General features: G+C 43.6%; 1 protein-coding gene across 6 annotated transcripts in view; it reads right to left on the reverse strand.

Moving 5' to 3' along the window:
- ERMARD (ER membrane associated RNA degradation) overlaps positions 1-16,918 on the reverse strand; it is a 294,895-nt gene that overhangs the window by 196,903 nt on the left and 81,074 nt on the right. For 5 of the 6 annotated variants that reach the window (XM_044290348.1, XM_044290345.1, XM_044290347.1 and 2 more), the window contains one exon: positions 6,741-6,830. The exons of the other annotated variant lie outside the window; for it this stretch is intronic. In XM_044290348.1, coding sequence (XP_044146283.1) covers positions 6,741-6,830 — 90 coding nt within the window. The remainder of the gene's footprint in view (positions 1-6,740; positions 6,831-16,918) is intronic. 6 annotated transcript variants of the gene reach the window in all.

The following is a 16,918-nucleotide window of genomic DNA, read 5'->3' on the forward strand; positions in this document are numbered from 1 at the left end:
CCTTGTGCTTTTTAGCACTCCAGTGATGTTGCAGCTCTGAAATATGGCCAAACTGGTGGCAAGTGGCATCTTGGCAGCTGCACGCTTGACTTTTCTCAGTTCATGGGCAGTTATTTTGCGCCTTGGTTTTTCCACACGTTTCTTGCGACCCTGTTGACTATTTTGAATGTAACGCTTGATTGTTCGATGATCACGCTTCAGAAGCTTTGCAATTTTAAGAGTGCTGCATCCCTCTGCAAGATATCTCACTATTTTTTACTTTTATGACCTTAGTCCTTCTTTTGACCCATTTTGCCAAAGGAAAGGAAGTTGCCTAATAATTATGCACACCTGATATAGGGTGTTGATGTCATTAGACCACACCCCTTCTCATTACAGAGATGCACATCACCTAATATGCTTAATTGGTAGTAGGCTTTCGAGCCTATACAGCTTGGAGTAAGACAACATGCATAAAGAGGATGATGTGGTCAAAATACTCATTTGCCTAATAATTCTGCACTCCCTGTAGTGCTGACTGGTCAGAGTGTATAGGGAAACAGCCCTTTTACAAGGGGAAGGGTAACACTCAGTTGTCAAATTATTGATAAATATTCAGGAGCAATAACTGAGAAAAGGCAGAAATGAGAAGACTTGCCCCAGAATTTTATGGAGAAGTATGTACCAAAACATAGCTATGCTCAGCGCTCCCACAGAAATGAATGGAAAGGCGATGCCATTTTCCGACAAACCGCTCCGTCTATTTCAGGGGGCTCCACGGGGTATGTGAACAATGGGGGTCCCAGCAGTAGCACCACACTGATGTGATAGTTGTTCCCTATCCTGTGGATAGGGGATAACTTCTTATAACCAGAATACCCCTTTAACCTGTTACGGACACAGGTACGCGGCAGTAATCAGAACTGGGTGCCTGCTGAAATCAATCAGCAGGCACCCTGGGTCAATGCTGAGGGGGGTCCTGTGACCCCCCCCCATATCGGCAATCGCTGCGGATTAACCCCTTCTATGCCACTGCCGTATTTGAGTTTGAGGGAGCGCATCAAGTCCCTGTGCTGCTGTGGCAGGGACTCGATGTCTCAGAAGGCAGCCCGATGCCTTGCACGGCATCGGGAACTGCCTTCTACGGGAGCCGAGGAGATCCAGCCTCAGGCTGGGTCTCCTAGGCAACCTGTTTGTGTACTACTCACTGTTAGACTCCCGCCAAGGAGAATCAGGGCCTCCATGGCACATGCTTCTGGAACTCTGGCTCTGGAGAGAAAGGTGGAAAGCTTTTGTGTAGCTACAGTTAGCCCACCCGGACCAATGGAAGAGTCGCTATAGGCGCCACAGCCCACCAGTTGGGACCGGATCATGTCTGAAATGGAAAGCCACCAAACGAATACCCCGTGTAACGCAGATGAGGGAAGGTAGCGACGTAGGAACTACCAAGGAGTACGGGGTGACTATGAACCATGAGCCAGAAGAGGAAAAGACAGAAGAATAGGCTAGGACTAAGCCCATACCCTGTCTAAGACCGACGCTATACAGAAGTAGCCAAGGATCAAGTGGCTGTGCAAAAAACTCTGCCTGAGAAGGAAGCCAGGCAAGGGAAGTCACACTGCATTGCTAGCCCCATACCCCAGCAGAGGAGGGGAACACCCGTAGAAGCCACCGAATCCGATGCTAAAGAGTCCACTGCCTGGCAAAGGGCTGTGCAGTAAGAACCCAAACATGTAGTGGAAACGTAATACCGCTATCACAGTGGTAGCCAGCGCTTGCCCCGTCAGCGCAAAACTGAAGGGGAGGCCCCATACTATCTGTAACGGATCTCCTGGCACCCCGACCAGGTACCTCCGTCGATAGATGTTCCTAGTGCTTTCCGAGGACTCTAAGCAGTCCACTTGACACCATACGCACTGCAGACCCCACTAACCGCCGCAGCTTGGTTGGGGTCTCGCTGTCCTACACCCACGCTGGACCCAAGACCGGGCTTCAGCTTCCAGTGGGTGAACCTCTCCTACATCCAGAGAGCAGGAACCATGAACAAACTCTTACAAGAGCTTATACTCAGGGGAGTATTGTGACATAGCAATCCCCAAGAGTGTAGTTATCCCATTCCCCAAACATGAGCCAAAACTTCATGAAGGCATAAAGCAGCCTCTTTATTTTAACACACAAGCATTTTAAACACATCTTCCAAGGTTACCACCCACAGGGTTTTGTAAAAACAGCCAATAACCACGTACAATACACTCAGACACTCCCACACAAAATCCTCCCCTCTGCCCGTGATAGAATTACCTCACACTGGGTTGATGCAATCATCACAGGCAGGCAAATACACAATATCCTCTGTCCTGGAGACAACCGAGAAGTAATTCAATTATCTCTCAGGACAAAGGACATCGCCAGTACACACAGAGAGACAATGGAACAGACCTCACTACTCAACATATACAATGTCCCACCCTTTTCAATACACATAGACATTTAACATCCCAAAATGGCACGAATTAGACCAGGGGTTCAAGTTAGTCCAAGTCCTTTGTGAACAAAGGAGGCCTGGCTGATGAGAGGGCTCATAATCCTGGGGCAAGATGCTAGTAGCCAGGCCCCTCCAGGTTGGTTTCCCAACACTATCCGTAGAAGCCACGTGCCAAACTGCCCCATTTAAGTGGGGCTAACTTTAAAAATTCTCCCTGGAAGGGGGCAGAACTGGCGCAACTGTAAAGCTAGTTCCAGGGTAGGACCCCTACCAGAGGGGGATGTCCCACTGCAGCGACCATGAACTCGAACATTAGCGAAAAAGCTGCACTAGATATCTCACTAGATATCTGCAACGGAGTATGTATTACGTACCGATGCGGACAATATCAGGACCGACTGGAGCAATGGAGGCCCATGGAGATGGGGGGGGTCTGTAGGACACACAAGTGATGCTAGGAACCCCCTGGGAAGACAGAGCATGTTATAATAATGCACAAAACTAGCACCAAAAGAAGGATGCAATGAGGAATAGCCACCGTGTCCACTGGTGGCACCCATATAGCACTAGGGTAAGTAAGAGTGTCGGGCACCTGCGAGGAGTACCGACTGTTGCCACACCCTCTTGGAAATAAGCGAAGGCACCTAGAGCTGTGGTGCCACAGAATTGCAGCATCTGAAGATGTTTCGTTATTCCCTGCTAGTGGATCACTAGCGGAAGGGGGAAATGCGACAGAAGCACGGTGATGTGCAACACTCCACCTATGGAAGGCTAGTGCGACAGTCGGAACCACATTCAATGGTAGTGCACTCATGTCAGGGTCCGAATCAGAGATTCTCCCCCCCCCCCCCCCTTCTGGACGGACCCTCCCCAGTGAGGGTGTGTCTGAGCATGATTTAGAGTGGGGGAGCGGAAATAGTCGAGGAGAAAGATGTCCCGTTGCGGTTCGCTTGCGCGTAGAGCTACCCGTTAGAATCTCGCCCCTGGCAGTTGTTGACTGCGTAGGTGGGGACTTATCAACCAAACCACCCGAGGGTGGAACGGGAACTGCCGGAGGTCTCTCCACCGGATTGCAAAGGCTGTGCATTATTAACCAAAGAACTCCGGAGGGTGGATGGGAGGTTCCAGCGGACCCCACTGGATTAAGCAGGTGGAGAATTATCAACCAACAACCCAGGAGGGTAGATTGGGAATCCCAGAGGTCCTTCACTGGATTGCGCAGGTGGAGAATCATCAACCAAATAGCCCCGGAGGACGGATTGGGATCCTGCAGTGGTCCCTCACTGGATTGCGCAGATGGAGAATCATCAACCAAATGGCCCCGTAGGACGGATTGGGATCCTGCAGTGGTCTTTCACTGGATTGCGCAGGTGGAGAATCATCAACCAAAATGGCCCTGGAGGCCGGATTGGGAACTATGCGAGGTCCCCCTTACCCGAGATAGGACACAGGCCCAGTGTGGGACCACACAGACCGGGTGGCACTGAGGTTGAGGAGGGGGACCCAAATGGACGCACATTTTCTTTATTATTATTTTATTTTTTTTAACTAGGAAGCCGGCCTCAATGACAAGAGGCAGGAAGGGGTTAAATCCTCCACTCATGCACAGTGTACTTAGGGAAAGAGCCCCAGGTAATCAGGTGCCGGGCTAAGAATGGTGGGTGGCCATGAAGGGTTAAGGCAGTCTCAAGACCGGTGGCTCAGCAGGTGACTGGGGGAGGGGAGAAGGGCGGGAAGAATTTTTCACCTTACATCACAAAAAGTGTAATAGCAAGCGATCAAAAAGTCATACGCACCCCAAAATAGTGCCAATCAAACCGTCATCTCACACCGAAAAAATAAATAAAAATATGAGCCCCTACACAAGACAGTCGCCCCAAAAAAAAAAAAAAAAAAAATACGGCTTTCAGAAAGATTTTTTTTTTTTATGCTTTGTTATGTAAAACTGAAACAAATAACAAAAAAAGTTGTCATATTTGGTATTGTCGCGTCCATGACAACCTGCTCTATAAAAATACCACATGATCTAACCTGTCAGATGAATGTTGTAAATAACATAAAAATAAAAAACAGTGCCCAAACAGCTATTTCTTGTTACCTTGTCTCACAAAAAGTGTAATTTAGAGCAACCAAAAATTATATGTACCCTAAAATAGTACCAACAAAACTGCCACCCTATCCCGTAGTTTCCAAAATGGGGTAACTTTTTTGGAGTTTCTACTCTAGGGGTGCATCAGGGGGGCTTCAAATGGGACATGGTGTCAAAAAACCAGTCCAGTAAAATCAGCCTTCCAAAAACCGTATAGCATTCCTTTCCTTCTGCACCCTGCCATGTGCCCATACAGCAGTTTACGACCACATATGGGGTGTTTCTGTAAACTACAGAATCAGAGCCATAAATATTGAGTTTTGTTTGGCTGTTAACCCTTGCTTTGTAACTGCAAAAAAATGATTAATATGGAAAATCTGCCAAAAAAGTAAAATAATGAAATGTTATCTCTATTTTCCATTAATTCTTGTGGAACACCTAAAGAGTTAACAAAGTTTGTAAAATCAGTTTTGAATACCTTGAGGGGTGTAGTTTGTAAAATGGGGTAATTTTAGGGTGGTTTCTATTATGTAAGCCTCACAAAGTGACTTCAGACCTGAACTGGTCCTGAAAAAGTGGGTTTTAGAAATTTTCAGAAAAATTTCAAGATTTGCCTCTAAACTTCTAAGTCCCCAAAAAATAAAATGGCATTCCCAAAATGATCCAAACATGAAGTAGACAGAATGTGAAATAATAACTATTTTTGGAGGTATTACTATCTATTATAAAAGTAGAGAAATTGAAATTTGGAACTTTGCTATTTTTTCCAATTTTTTGGTATTTTTTTAATAAATAAAAATGATTATTTTTTTTTTTACTCCATTTTACCAGTGTCATGAAGTACAAGATGTGATTTAAAAAAAAACTATCTCAGAATGGCCTGGATAAGTAAAAGCGCTTTAAAGTTATTCACACAAAATGACACTGGTCAGATATGCAAAAAATTGCCTGGTCCTTAAGGTGAAATATGTCCGTGTCCTTAAGGGGTTAATGAGCACGTGATTTATTTCATTTTTACATTGTAGCATTTCAAGAGTTTTATTATTTTTCCATTGATGTTTTTAGCGGGGCAAGTTTTAGTTTGTAATGGCACCATTGTCTCTTATATCTAAATTATCTCTTGTATCTGAAGTTGTTGTTTTTTTTACTTCAGATACAAAAAATAGACGGTTCATACATATATGATATTATAGAATATATAACATACAACAGTCAGGGGGTAATATATGCAATTATATGCCCCTGCAACAAGGTTTGTATTGGATGTACAAAGAGACAATTAAAGAAGAGAATGGGAGAACATGTACATAACATCCAGAGAAAATTTAAGGGGCACCCATTATCAAGGCATTATATAGATAAACATGAAGGCAAGTTTGAAGGGTCAATATTCTATGGGTTGGAAATAGTAAAGATAGATGAATGGGGAGGAGATTACATTAAACAGCATGTCAAGAACAGAAACAAAGTGGATTTTTAATATGGACACATTGGCACCAAAGGGTCTAAATATGGAAATAGAGTTGTTTGCTTTTGACTAAATGAGAGAGATGCATGTACAATGAGAAGAACAGTACTGTTGAAAGTAAGGCGTGGTACATGAAGAGATAAGGAAGGCAAATTAAGTAGGTATAAAAGGGTGGTATCGATAAGCGCCAGATCTATTCCCTGATGAAGGACAACGCATTGTCTGAAACGCGTTGAAAGCTTGGCACCTGTAGCGATCCGTAGCTCGTATAGTGACGTCACTAGGCCGCTCCATGTGAGCGCTGTATTTTGTATATTTTTTTTTTAACCACTTACTTGTCCCACAAGGGGACTTTAACAGATGATCTTCTGATTGCTTATATAATACATTGTATGGCTTATGTAGTACAGTGCATTAAACTGTGAGTGCTATATTGATAAACACCAGCAGGCTGTGCTAAAGAGGTGCAGCCCGCTAGATATACAATGCAGGCAGGCCTGGGGCCTTCATTAGGCCCCAGATTGCCATGTGAAAACATCAGCACTGCCTGGCCCTGTTAATCTGCTGACAGATGCCCTTTAAAAAGAATTTCTCACCATGCAATGAAACCTGCAGGTAGCATATTATAAAGGCAGCAATGGCATCTGTTGTACGACAGATCTGTAAATGCATCAAGGTTTCTATGATAGACAGATCCTTGGACTTTCAAATGTACTTACCACAGTTTGACCAAAGATTTTGGCCAATTCATTGGATGCAAGAAGATCTCTCAGGAGGAAAGGATAATCTTTACCAATTATTAAATATACCTACAACAGAATTCATATTTATAGTGAATAACCAAAGAGATGCAGAATAATTATACAGAAGGAATTCTTAGAATCACCCCCTTAATGACCAAGTAAAATGTTTTTTGTTATTCTATATATTTTTTCTTCGACATATGAGGGCTTGTTTTGTGCCAGACAAGTTGTACTTTTTAAAGGGGTTGTCTAATTTTATCATGTAGATGTAAGTGATGTGCTTCTTCTTCCTTTCCAGCATAGGCTGAATATGTCACTGGGCTCGGCACATTCCCAGTTTAGAGTTGAGGCTGATGCCCTCAGCAGGACAAATAGTGCGCAGGCAGTGTTCGGCACTGCCATATATATGCAAGAGTTAGAGGCGACGCAGCAAGTAAAAGGGATGGACACCTCGTTGCAGGGAGCGTCATGTGAGAGTGGAGAGGAGGTGGGCTTGGGCACTAGATGAAGGCATGCCTGGACTCCTTCGTGCTAGAATAACACCTTACTTGGCTCATTTGCATACCAAATAAACTGGATTTTCAGTTACCTAGTCCCCAACGCCTGTGTCCTTCCAGATCCCTCCACGGCCATCCACTGCATCCCCCTGTCGGATGTTGTGAGCTGCATAATGGGTTGATGCAGCGACGGCCGTGGAGGGATCCAGGACACAGGATTCTGGGACCATGTAAGTATTCTCTGTATGAGGGGCCTGGGCATTGTAGAGGGGGTTTACAGGTTTGGATAACCCCTTTAAGTTTATAAGGCAGGTCTGTATGATTACAGTGATAATGACAATTATATAAATTTGGTTGTTTGATGTTTTATTACTATAAAAAAATTGCTTTGTGTTGCCAGTTTCTGATGCCTATAACGTTTTTTATTTTTCAACTAGTGGAGCGGTGTGAGCATTTGTTTGCGGGTTGAGCTGCAGTTTTTTATTAATATAATTTTTATGTATGTGTGATATTTTGAACATTTTTTATTCAGTTTTTTGGGGGAGCAAGAGACCAAAAAACAATTTTTTCACTAGGATGTCACCGAATGTAATAAATGTGGTATTTTAATATTTGGGACCTTTTCAGATGTGGCGATACCAATTATGGATACCCTGTATGAGGGCTTATTTTTTTGCCGGAGAAGTTGCACTTTCAAAAGCCACCATTTAATACGGCATACAGTGTAGTGGGAAGCGGGAAAAAAATTTGGTGGAATTGGAAAACAAACACAATTCCTTTACCGTTTTACGGGTTTTGTACCCATGGTGTTCTGTTTGCAGCAAAACCGACCCATGCCCTTCATTCTCCAGGTCAGTACGATTACAATAATACCCTATATGTATAGTTCTTTTTATGTCTAACCACCTCCTGTCCGCACGTTGACTATAAACGTCCGGGAGGTGGTTCTCTATTTCTGAATTGACTTCCAGAACGTCCATTCAGAAACTGCAGCTGCACGCTTATCGTGCAGCTGCTGATCGGGTTGCCCACTGTCAGTGACAGCAGGGCAACCCTTAGAGAAGGCAGGGACAGTGCCCAGGTGTCCTATGCGCTTCCAGTTCCGGGCCCGGCGGTCATGTGACCGCCGGGACCGGAGAGTGCAGGAGCTGTGTGAGGTCGTCCACAAACCTCGATCAGCCCTGCACTGAGGCTGTACAGCACAGTATTCTGCTGTACAGCCTCTCTTAGGGGAAGGGGGTGTATTTCTCCTGTAACTGGGGCTACTATGTCAGTCCCAGTTACAGGAGAAATCAACAGTGAAAAAAATAAAATTAAATTGAAGTAAATTTCCCCCAGATGTCTTGTATGACCTGTATGATATGGGGGACGAAAAGTGTAAAAAAATAAAATAAAAAAATTCACATGTAAAAAAAAAATTCCCCAAGTAAGGAATAAAAAAAATAGAAAAAATTAAATAAAATAGACATATTTGGTATTGACGCGTCCGTGACGGTCGGCTCTATAAATATATCACATAATCGACCCAGTCCAATAAACACCATAAATTTTTTTTAAAAATAACTGTCAAAAAAAGCAATTTTTGTCACCTTACATCACAAAAAGTGCAACACCAAGTGATCAAAAAGGTGTATGTCCCACAAAATGGTACCAATAAAACAGTCAACTCATCCCACAAAAAATGAGCCTCTACATAAGAAAATCTCTAAAAAAAAAAGTATAAAGAACTATAGCTCTTAGAACATGGAGACACTAAAACATCATTTTTTTGGTTTCAAAAATGCTATTATTGTGTTAAAGTGAAATAAATAAAAAAGTATACACATTAAGTATTGCCGCGTCTGTAAAAAACAGCTCTATAAAAATATCACATGACCTAACCCCTCGGGTGAACACCGTAAAAAAAAAAAAAAAAAAAAGTGTCAAAACAAGCAATTTTTGTCACCTTAGGCTACTGGTCTCCCTGTCGGATCCGTCCTTCCTCTGTTTCGCCGCTCCGTCCCCATTGACTATAATGGGGACGGGGCTCCGGCGCAGTACGGCAGTATGTGGTCAGAGACCACCAGACTAAAAAGTCGGACATGCAGGACTTTTAGTCCGGCGGCCTTTCGCCGTGCGCTGCCGTACGGCGCCGGAGCGCCGCCCCTGTGCCCATTATAGTCAATGGCGACGGAGCGGCGGTCCGGCGAAACAGCGGAAGGACAGATCCGACAGGGAGACCAGCCTGCCGGATCTGTCCTGCCGCAATTGTGAAAGTAGCCTTACATCACTAAAAGTGCAACACCAAGTGATCAAAAAGGCGTATGTCCCACAAAATGGTACCAATAAAACCGTAACCTCATCCTGCAAAAAATGAGCCCCTACATAACAATTTCTCAAAAAAAATAAAAAAAACTTTAGCTCTTAGAACATGGAGACACTAAAACATAATTTTTTTGGTTTCAAAAATGCTATTATTGTGTTAAAGTAAAGTGAAATAAAGAAAAGTATACATATTAGGTATAGGTATCAGCTCTATAAAAATATCACATGACCTAACCCCTCGGGTGAACAGCATATAAAAAAATAAAAATTTAAAAAAAAAAGTGTCAAAACAAGCAATTTTTGTCACCTTACATCACAAAAAGTGCAACACCAAGTGATCAAAAAGGTGTCCCACAAAATGGTACCAATAAAACCGTCACCTTATCCGGCAAAAAAATGAGCCCCTACATAAGAAAAGCTATAAAAAATAAAAATAAAAAAAAATTGAAAATAGCTCTCAGAACATGGACACGTTAAAAAAAAAATTGTTTCAAAAATGCTATTATTGTGTAAAACTTTAATAAATAAGAAAAAGTATACATATTAGGTATCGCCACGTCCGTAACAATCTGCTCTATAAAAATGTAACTTGACCAAACCCCTCAGGTAAACGCTGTAAAAATAAATAAATAAATAAATAAATAAAAACTGTGCTAAAACAACCAATTTTTTGGTCACCTTGCCCCATAAAGTGTTATAATGAATGATCAAAAAATCATATGTACCCAAAAATAGTACCAATAAAACTGGCAACTTATCCCCTAGTTTCTAAAATGGGGTCACTTCTTGGGAGTTTCTACTGTAAGGGTGCATCAGGGGGGCTTCAAATGGGACATGGCATCTAAAAACCATGTGGAGTTCCTTTTCTTCTGCACCCTGCTGTGTGCCCATACAGCGGTTTATGACCACATGTGGGGTGTTTCTGTAAACCGCAGAGTCTGGGTAATAAATATTGAGTTTTGTTTGGCTGTTAACCATCAATGTGTTAAAGAAAAAATTGGATTAAAATGGAAAATCTGCCCAAAAAGTTAAATTTAAAAATTTGATCTATATTTTCCTTTAATTCTTGTGAAACGCCTAAAGGGTCAACAAAGTTTGTAAAATTGGTTTTAAGTAACTTGAGGGGTGTAGTTTCTACAATGGGGTCATTGATGGGGGTAGCCACTATGTAGGCCCCACAAAGTGACTTCAGACCTGAACTGGTCCTTAAAAAGTGGGTTTTGCCAATTTTCTAAAAAATTTGAAGAATTGCTTCTAAACTTCTAAGCCTTCTAACATCCTAAAAAAATAAAATGCCATTTCCAAAATGATGCCAACATAAAGTAGACATATGGGGAATGTTAAGTAATAAATATTTTATGAGGTATCAGTTTCTGTTTTAAAAGCAGAGAAATTGAAATTTAGAAAATTGCAAATTTTTCAAAATTTTGCATAAATTTGGAATTTTTTCATAAATAAATGTGAAATATATTGACTATCATGAAGTACAATGTGTCACGAGAAAACAATCTCTGAATGACTTGGATAAGTAAAGGCGTTCCAAAGTTATTACCACATAGAGTGAGATTTGTCAGTTTTTCAAAATTAGGCCTGGTCAGGAAGGGGGCAAATGGCCCAGATGGGAAGTGGTTAAATAGTGTAAAAATAAATTTATACCTACTGAGTTGTATAGGGGCTCATTTGCGGGACAATATGTAGTTTTTATTGATAGCATTTTGGAGTGTGTGTAACTTTTTTATTACATTTTATAAAAATTTTGTGGGTAAGAGAAGCAATGCAAAAAATGTCAAATTCGCCAATTCGCCGTATTTAAAAAAAAATTATCTTATATTTTAATAGTACGGACATTTTTTTTTTTTTAACTGTTTTTATTAAGTTTTCAAATATTTAAAGAATAAACATACAAACAAAGGCAGTGTCGCACTGCTACCATTGGTATCCATTCTTACAAGTGCAAAGTAATTTACCAGTTGTAGTGTCCATGAACATACAGAGGCTGACAAAAACCCAACTAAGCTGTCAGTATTAGCCGTCCGCCTCCGTGGGATACAATAGCCGCCATCCCCGAGTGAGCCTTAATATTATAGACTGATATGATCCCCAGTGGGCTCCCGGGGTAGATGCCCTGATATTGTCTCATTCCTATTGTACCCTGTAGTAGTGAATTAGAGAACGACACAGACAAATAAAGAAAAGACTAGAACAAAAACGGAGATGCTCGGGACTGTTTGGGCTCAATGATCCCCCCCCCCACCCCCCAATCAGGATAGTAGAACCGGTTCTTCGCCAGCTGTCATCTGTTGCAGAAACCATGTGGTCCCCGAAAAGCATTCGTGTATGGCCTTACGGATATGTAACGGCAGTATATTAATAAAGCTTTCCCACACCTGAAAGAAATGTTCTACTTTTTTGTCTTTTTGGTGTGACGCCTCCACCCAGTCCATGCGCATGATATAAGATAGTTTCTCCAAGAATAATTTAAAAGGGGGAATTGTGGGCTGAAGCCAGACTTGCAAAATTGCCTTGGTGCCCGCCGCTGCCACAAAGTGTAGCAGTTTCCTACATCCCGGGGTGCAGTTGTATTTGTCCTTATCCAAATAACCGAACAGCGCCCAAAGTGGGTCGCGTGGGGTAAAATTGGTCAAGTGTGCGTTAGTGAAGGTGATGACTCTGTCCCAGAACTTTCTTATCATTGGACAGTCCCATAGACAATGGTAAAGTCCAGCGTCCAAAGTCCCGCATTTAAAGCAATTGGTGGTGTCATATATACCCATTCTAAACCCCCTTCTCGGAGTCAGATATGATCTATGACAGATTTGTAGGATCATCTCTGTGTATCTTGCTACAGGTAAATGTTTGTATGAGAATTCCAGTGCCCGGAGTATCACTGATGGGGTGGCTTGTGGTACCTCTGTCTGCCATCTAGTCATGGGAACTGTGGATGTGGAATAGTCAATTGGTACATGGAGGAATTTGTAATTTGTTGAAATTTGTTTCTTCCCCTCATTGGGATTCGAGAACCATTTTTTAAAGTATGGACTCCACTCACGTTCCGTCAAGGCGGAAATCACTTCATTGATATAGCTTTTTGCTTGTAAGTATGGGAAAAAGGGAAAAACTATGTGTGGGTATTCCTTCTGCAAGTCCTGGAGTGGTTTAACCATTCGTGTTTGCGTGCTTATAAGTTTGTCAATGTTGGTGATGCCTTGCGATTGCCAGCATTTGAACGTTGAGTGGGAAGATCCGTTCTGAAATGAGGGGTTCCTTACTAGTGTCAGATGCACCGAAAATGATGCATGTAATTTACACAGAACTCTTGCCCTGCACCATGCCCGCCATGTTGTCATGAGGAGAGGATTCGTTTTTACTATTTGAGGGAGATTTCCGAATGAGATATGCAGTAGGTTCGGTAGTGCTATATGTGGAATAAAGGCTTGGTCCAGCGTAACCAGAGTGTATTTCGACGTAGAGTGTAGCCAGTCTCGTACCACTCTCATCAGAGCCGCAATATTGTATAATCTAATATTAGGAAAGTTTAGGCCCCCATTTAATTTTGGTTGTTGTAGTATGTGCCAAGCTATTCTAGGGCGCCTCCCATTCCAGACAAACATCCTATATCCTTTTTTCGTCTTTAGGCCTAAGGCAGATGGGCAGCATTTGGAGGATATACAATAGCCTGGGAAACTCTGACATTTTAAGAAGGTTTGTCCTCCCCACATATGAGAGTGTGAAATGTTTCCAGGTCGCCAGGGTAGACTCCAGAGAAGAGAGATAGGGTCCTATGTTACAGTTATACAATTGCGATGGTTTTCTGGGGATAGAAACCCCTAGGTATGTTATGGTCTTATCGTTCCATGAAAATGGGAACGCCCTTGTCCATATCGGCCTCCCAGGTCCGCTCACTAGTAGTGCCTCCGTTTTGTCCAGGTTAATGGTATATCCTGATAAAGTACCAATATCCTGGATCTCAGCCAATAAAATTTCAAGTGAATTTTTGGGGTCGGAGATCATCAGCAGGACATCGTCTGCAAATGCTGCCGTTCTCATTTCCGTGTTACCTATCGTCACCCCACGAAAACTATGCGTGGATTGAAGATGGTATAGGAGCGGATCCAGGGACAGATTAAACAAGATTGGGGAAAGGGGGCATCCTTGTCTCGTACCCCTAAAGAGGTCGAGGACTCCCGAGTTTTTCCCGTTAATAGTTATCATAGTTGTGACATCGGTATATGTATTAGTTATGAATTGCCTAAATCCGTTGCCAAAGCCGCGGATATCTAGGACGGTTTGCAGGAAGGACCAAGACACCTTGTCGAAAGCCTTCTCGGCATCTAAGCCGAGAAGGAGTATTTGTGGTTGTGTGGGGTCCTGAGCCGCGACTGTGGCTGCTACTACTCTGCGGACATTGTTAACTGCATGTCTCCCTTGTGTGAAACCCATCTGGGTGGGGTGGATTAGGGTCGGAATAAAGGTTTGCAATCTATTTGCAATGATTTTAGCAAAAAATTTGTAGTCTTGGTTCATTAAGGTTATTGGCCTGTAGGATTGTGGTAGGTCAGGATCCTTATTTGGTTTGGGAATCACTATCACCCTAGATTCGGTAAATCTGTCTACCTCCACACCCTCTTTGTACATTTGTGTGTACAACGTGGTCAGGGTTGGAATAATCTCTGGTGCTAACATCTTGTAATATTCCGCAGTTAGGCCGTCAGGCCCTGGTGTTTTGTGATTGTGAGATTCTGAAATGGCTTGTTTCACCTCATCCTCAGTAATGTCAGCGTCTAAATATGTTTTTGTTCTTCAGATAGGGAGGGCATGGACAGGGAGTTCAAGAAGGATCGATTTCTCCCCTGGTCTGTGGGGGAGGCCCTATAAAGGTCCTCGTAATATTTAAAAAAGACCTCAGTTATTTCATCTGTCGTAGAGTAGAGGCGGCCAGTCTCAGGGCACTTGATTCGTGCAATTGGTTTAGTGCTTTTAAAAGGTTTAGTTAGGGAGGCTAGCAGGGATCCCGCCCTATTGCCCCAGCGGAAATATTTGTTCTGTATGCACCGGGTAAACCAGTGTGCCTGACCCTGGACGAATGTATCTAATAGTGTTTTGGCATCTATGAACGCCTGTTTTGTTTGAGGTGTGAGGGACTCTGAATGGGCTTTCTGAGCTGACAGAAGGTTGCAATGTAACGTGTTGAAGCGATCCCTCGCCATCTTTTTCTTGTGTGCCATGTAAGCTATTACATGCCCGCGCATAACCGCCTTGGAGGTTGCCCATAGCAATGGGGTGTCTTCGAGATGCACGTCATTGTCATCCAAGTAATTAGTCCATTGGACCTTGAGGTACGTCCTAAAGTCCTCTGACTCAGAAAGGTATGTGGGGAACCTCCATAGGCGGGATCTTATTTGCGGTTGCAAGGCTTGAATAGTGACTGTTACAGGTGCATGGTCCGAAATTAATATCGGGTGTATAGTGGTATCCAGCAGATTATCCAACAGAGTGGTGGAGGTCAGAATCAGATCAATTCGTGAGAATGAATCATGGGTTTTGGAGTAGCAGCTATATTCTCGAGTGTTGTCGTGAATCGTTCTCCATATGTCACATAAGTGTAACCGGTCCATTAGTTGTAATATCGCGCGGGAAGCCGGTGAGGTTTGTGGTCTATGGTGTGATCTGTCTAAGTGTGGATTTAATGTGGCGTTAAAATCTCCTGCCATTATGAGCCTGCGTGACACTCGATTGGTGAGTATCCCTGATATTTTGGTGAAAAAAGCCGGGCTCGGGGAATTGGGGGCATATATATTTAGTAAGGAGTATGGTACACCTTCTATCAATACGTCCAGAAGGAGGTAACGTCCCACTGGATCTATTGATGAGTCCTGTATCTCATATTTTAGTCCACGTCTGAACAGAATCGCCACTCCCCTGGACTTAGAGGTGTGTGAGGCTGTCAGACACTCAGAGAGCCAAGGGGCTTTTAGTGTAGACTGGGAGGATTTCTTCCAGTGCGTTTCTTGGAGAAATATAATGTCGGGTTTAAACCGTTTAAGGTGTGTCACAACTTTCCTTCTCTTAGTTGGGGTATTTAACCCTGCCACATTCCATGTGAGCAGTTTTAAATGTGGTGAGGTGTTGTAGGTGGGTGTGGTGGATTCAAGTGTGGTACTCATCTGGCCAAGGGGGTATACGGTAGTCATCGGAAGGGTCAGTCACATTGAGGTCCTCTCCCACCCGTCCCAGCGAGCGAGCAAGAGTGGCGTTACGCGGTAGAGAAGGGGGCCCCAAGTCCCGAGCATCACAGTTAACAATCTGAAACACAAAACACAACTTGTAATATACAAAGATAAACATTAGTGGATGTCAAGTGGCATCCCTTGGTAGGGCATTCAAGTGCAATTCAAAAGGCAGAAACACAGACCAATTGAAATTAGGAGGTTCTCCCCCCAATGTGTGACGAATGTTCATCCCGCATCTGGTTGGCCGAAGAATCTTCTGGCGTCCGCTGGGTCGTCAAACAGGTGTGTGCGTCCCTCGTGTTGGACTCGCAGCCTTGCCGGGTACAGGAGCTGGAAGCGAATGCCACGGTCATGGAGGTAGCTGCATATTCCCACAAACGCTTTTCTTTTCTGTGTCACCAATGCCGAAAAGTCTTGGAAAATGAGTATTCTCTGGCCTTCTATCACCATTTGTCGTTGGTTACAGTAAGCTCTGAGAATCTTTTCTTTGGTGGCCCAGTGGACGTATTTAGCAATTGCGGGTCTAGGGCGACCCCCCCCCTTGGTCTCTGGGTGGTCCTATTCTGTGCGCCCTCTCTACTATCATAGGATCAGCTGGCAGGTTAAGCTGTAGGGCCTGCGGAATTTTTAGTGCCAGATAAGCTGTTAGTGCCTCCCCAGTCACCGACTCTGGAATTCCCACAAATCGGAGATTGTTTCTCCTATCCCTGTTCTCCAGGTCTTCCAGTTTTTCTCTAAGCAGCGTCTCTGTGGCTTCGCACTGTCGTAATGAGGCCAACGCCGCCTCCATATTAGTTTCTCCTGTGACCACCCTGTTTTCTAGATCTGTGATCCTCTGTGTATTAGCGGTGATCTGGGCCATTGCAGAGTTAATGGAGGCGTGTAGGACGTCAAATCTTTTATCAAACAGTGGCAGCAGTAGACGGGTCACTTCTTGGGCCACTGCCGCAGCCTGTGCGTTGTCCTGGGGTGGCTGAGGAGACGGGCTGTGTGGAGGTGAAAGGTTTGGTGGCGTGATATCATCCGTTATCATTTCTTGCGAAGAGTCTTGCGAAGAGAGTGGCGACTCAGGAGCCTGTTCCTCCATTTGGGACGATAAAGGTGTCTGTTTATTCCTCAGCGT

Source organism: Bufo gargarizans, chromosome 4 (genome assembly GCF_014858855.1).
Source record: "Bufo gargarizans isolate SCDJY-AF-19 chromosome 4, ASM1485885v1, whole genome shotgun sequence".
NCBI lineage: Eukaryota > Metazoa > Chordata > Amphibia > Anura > Bufonidae > Bufo > Bufo gargarizans.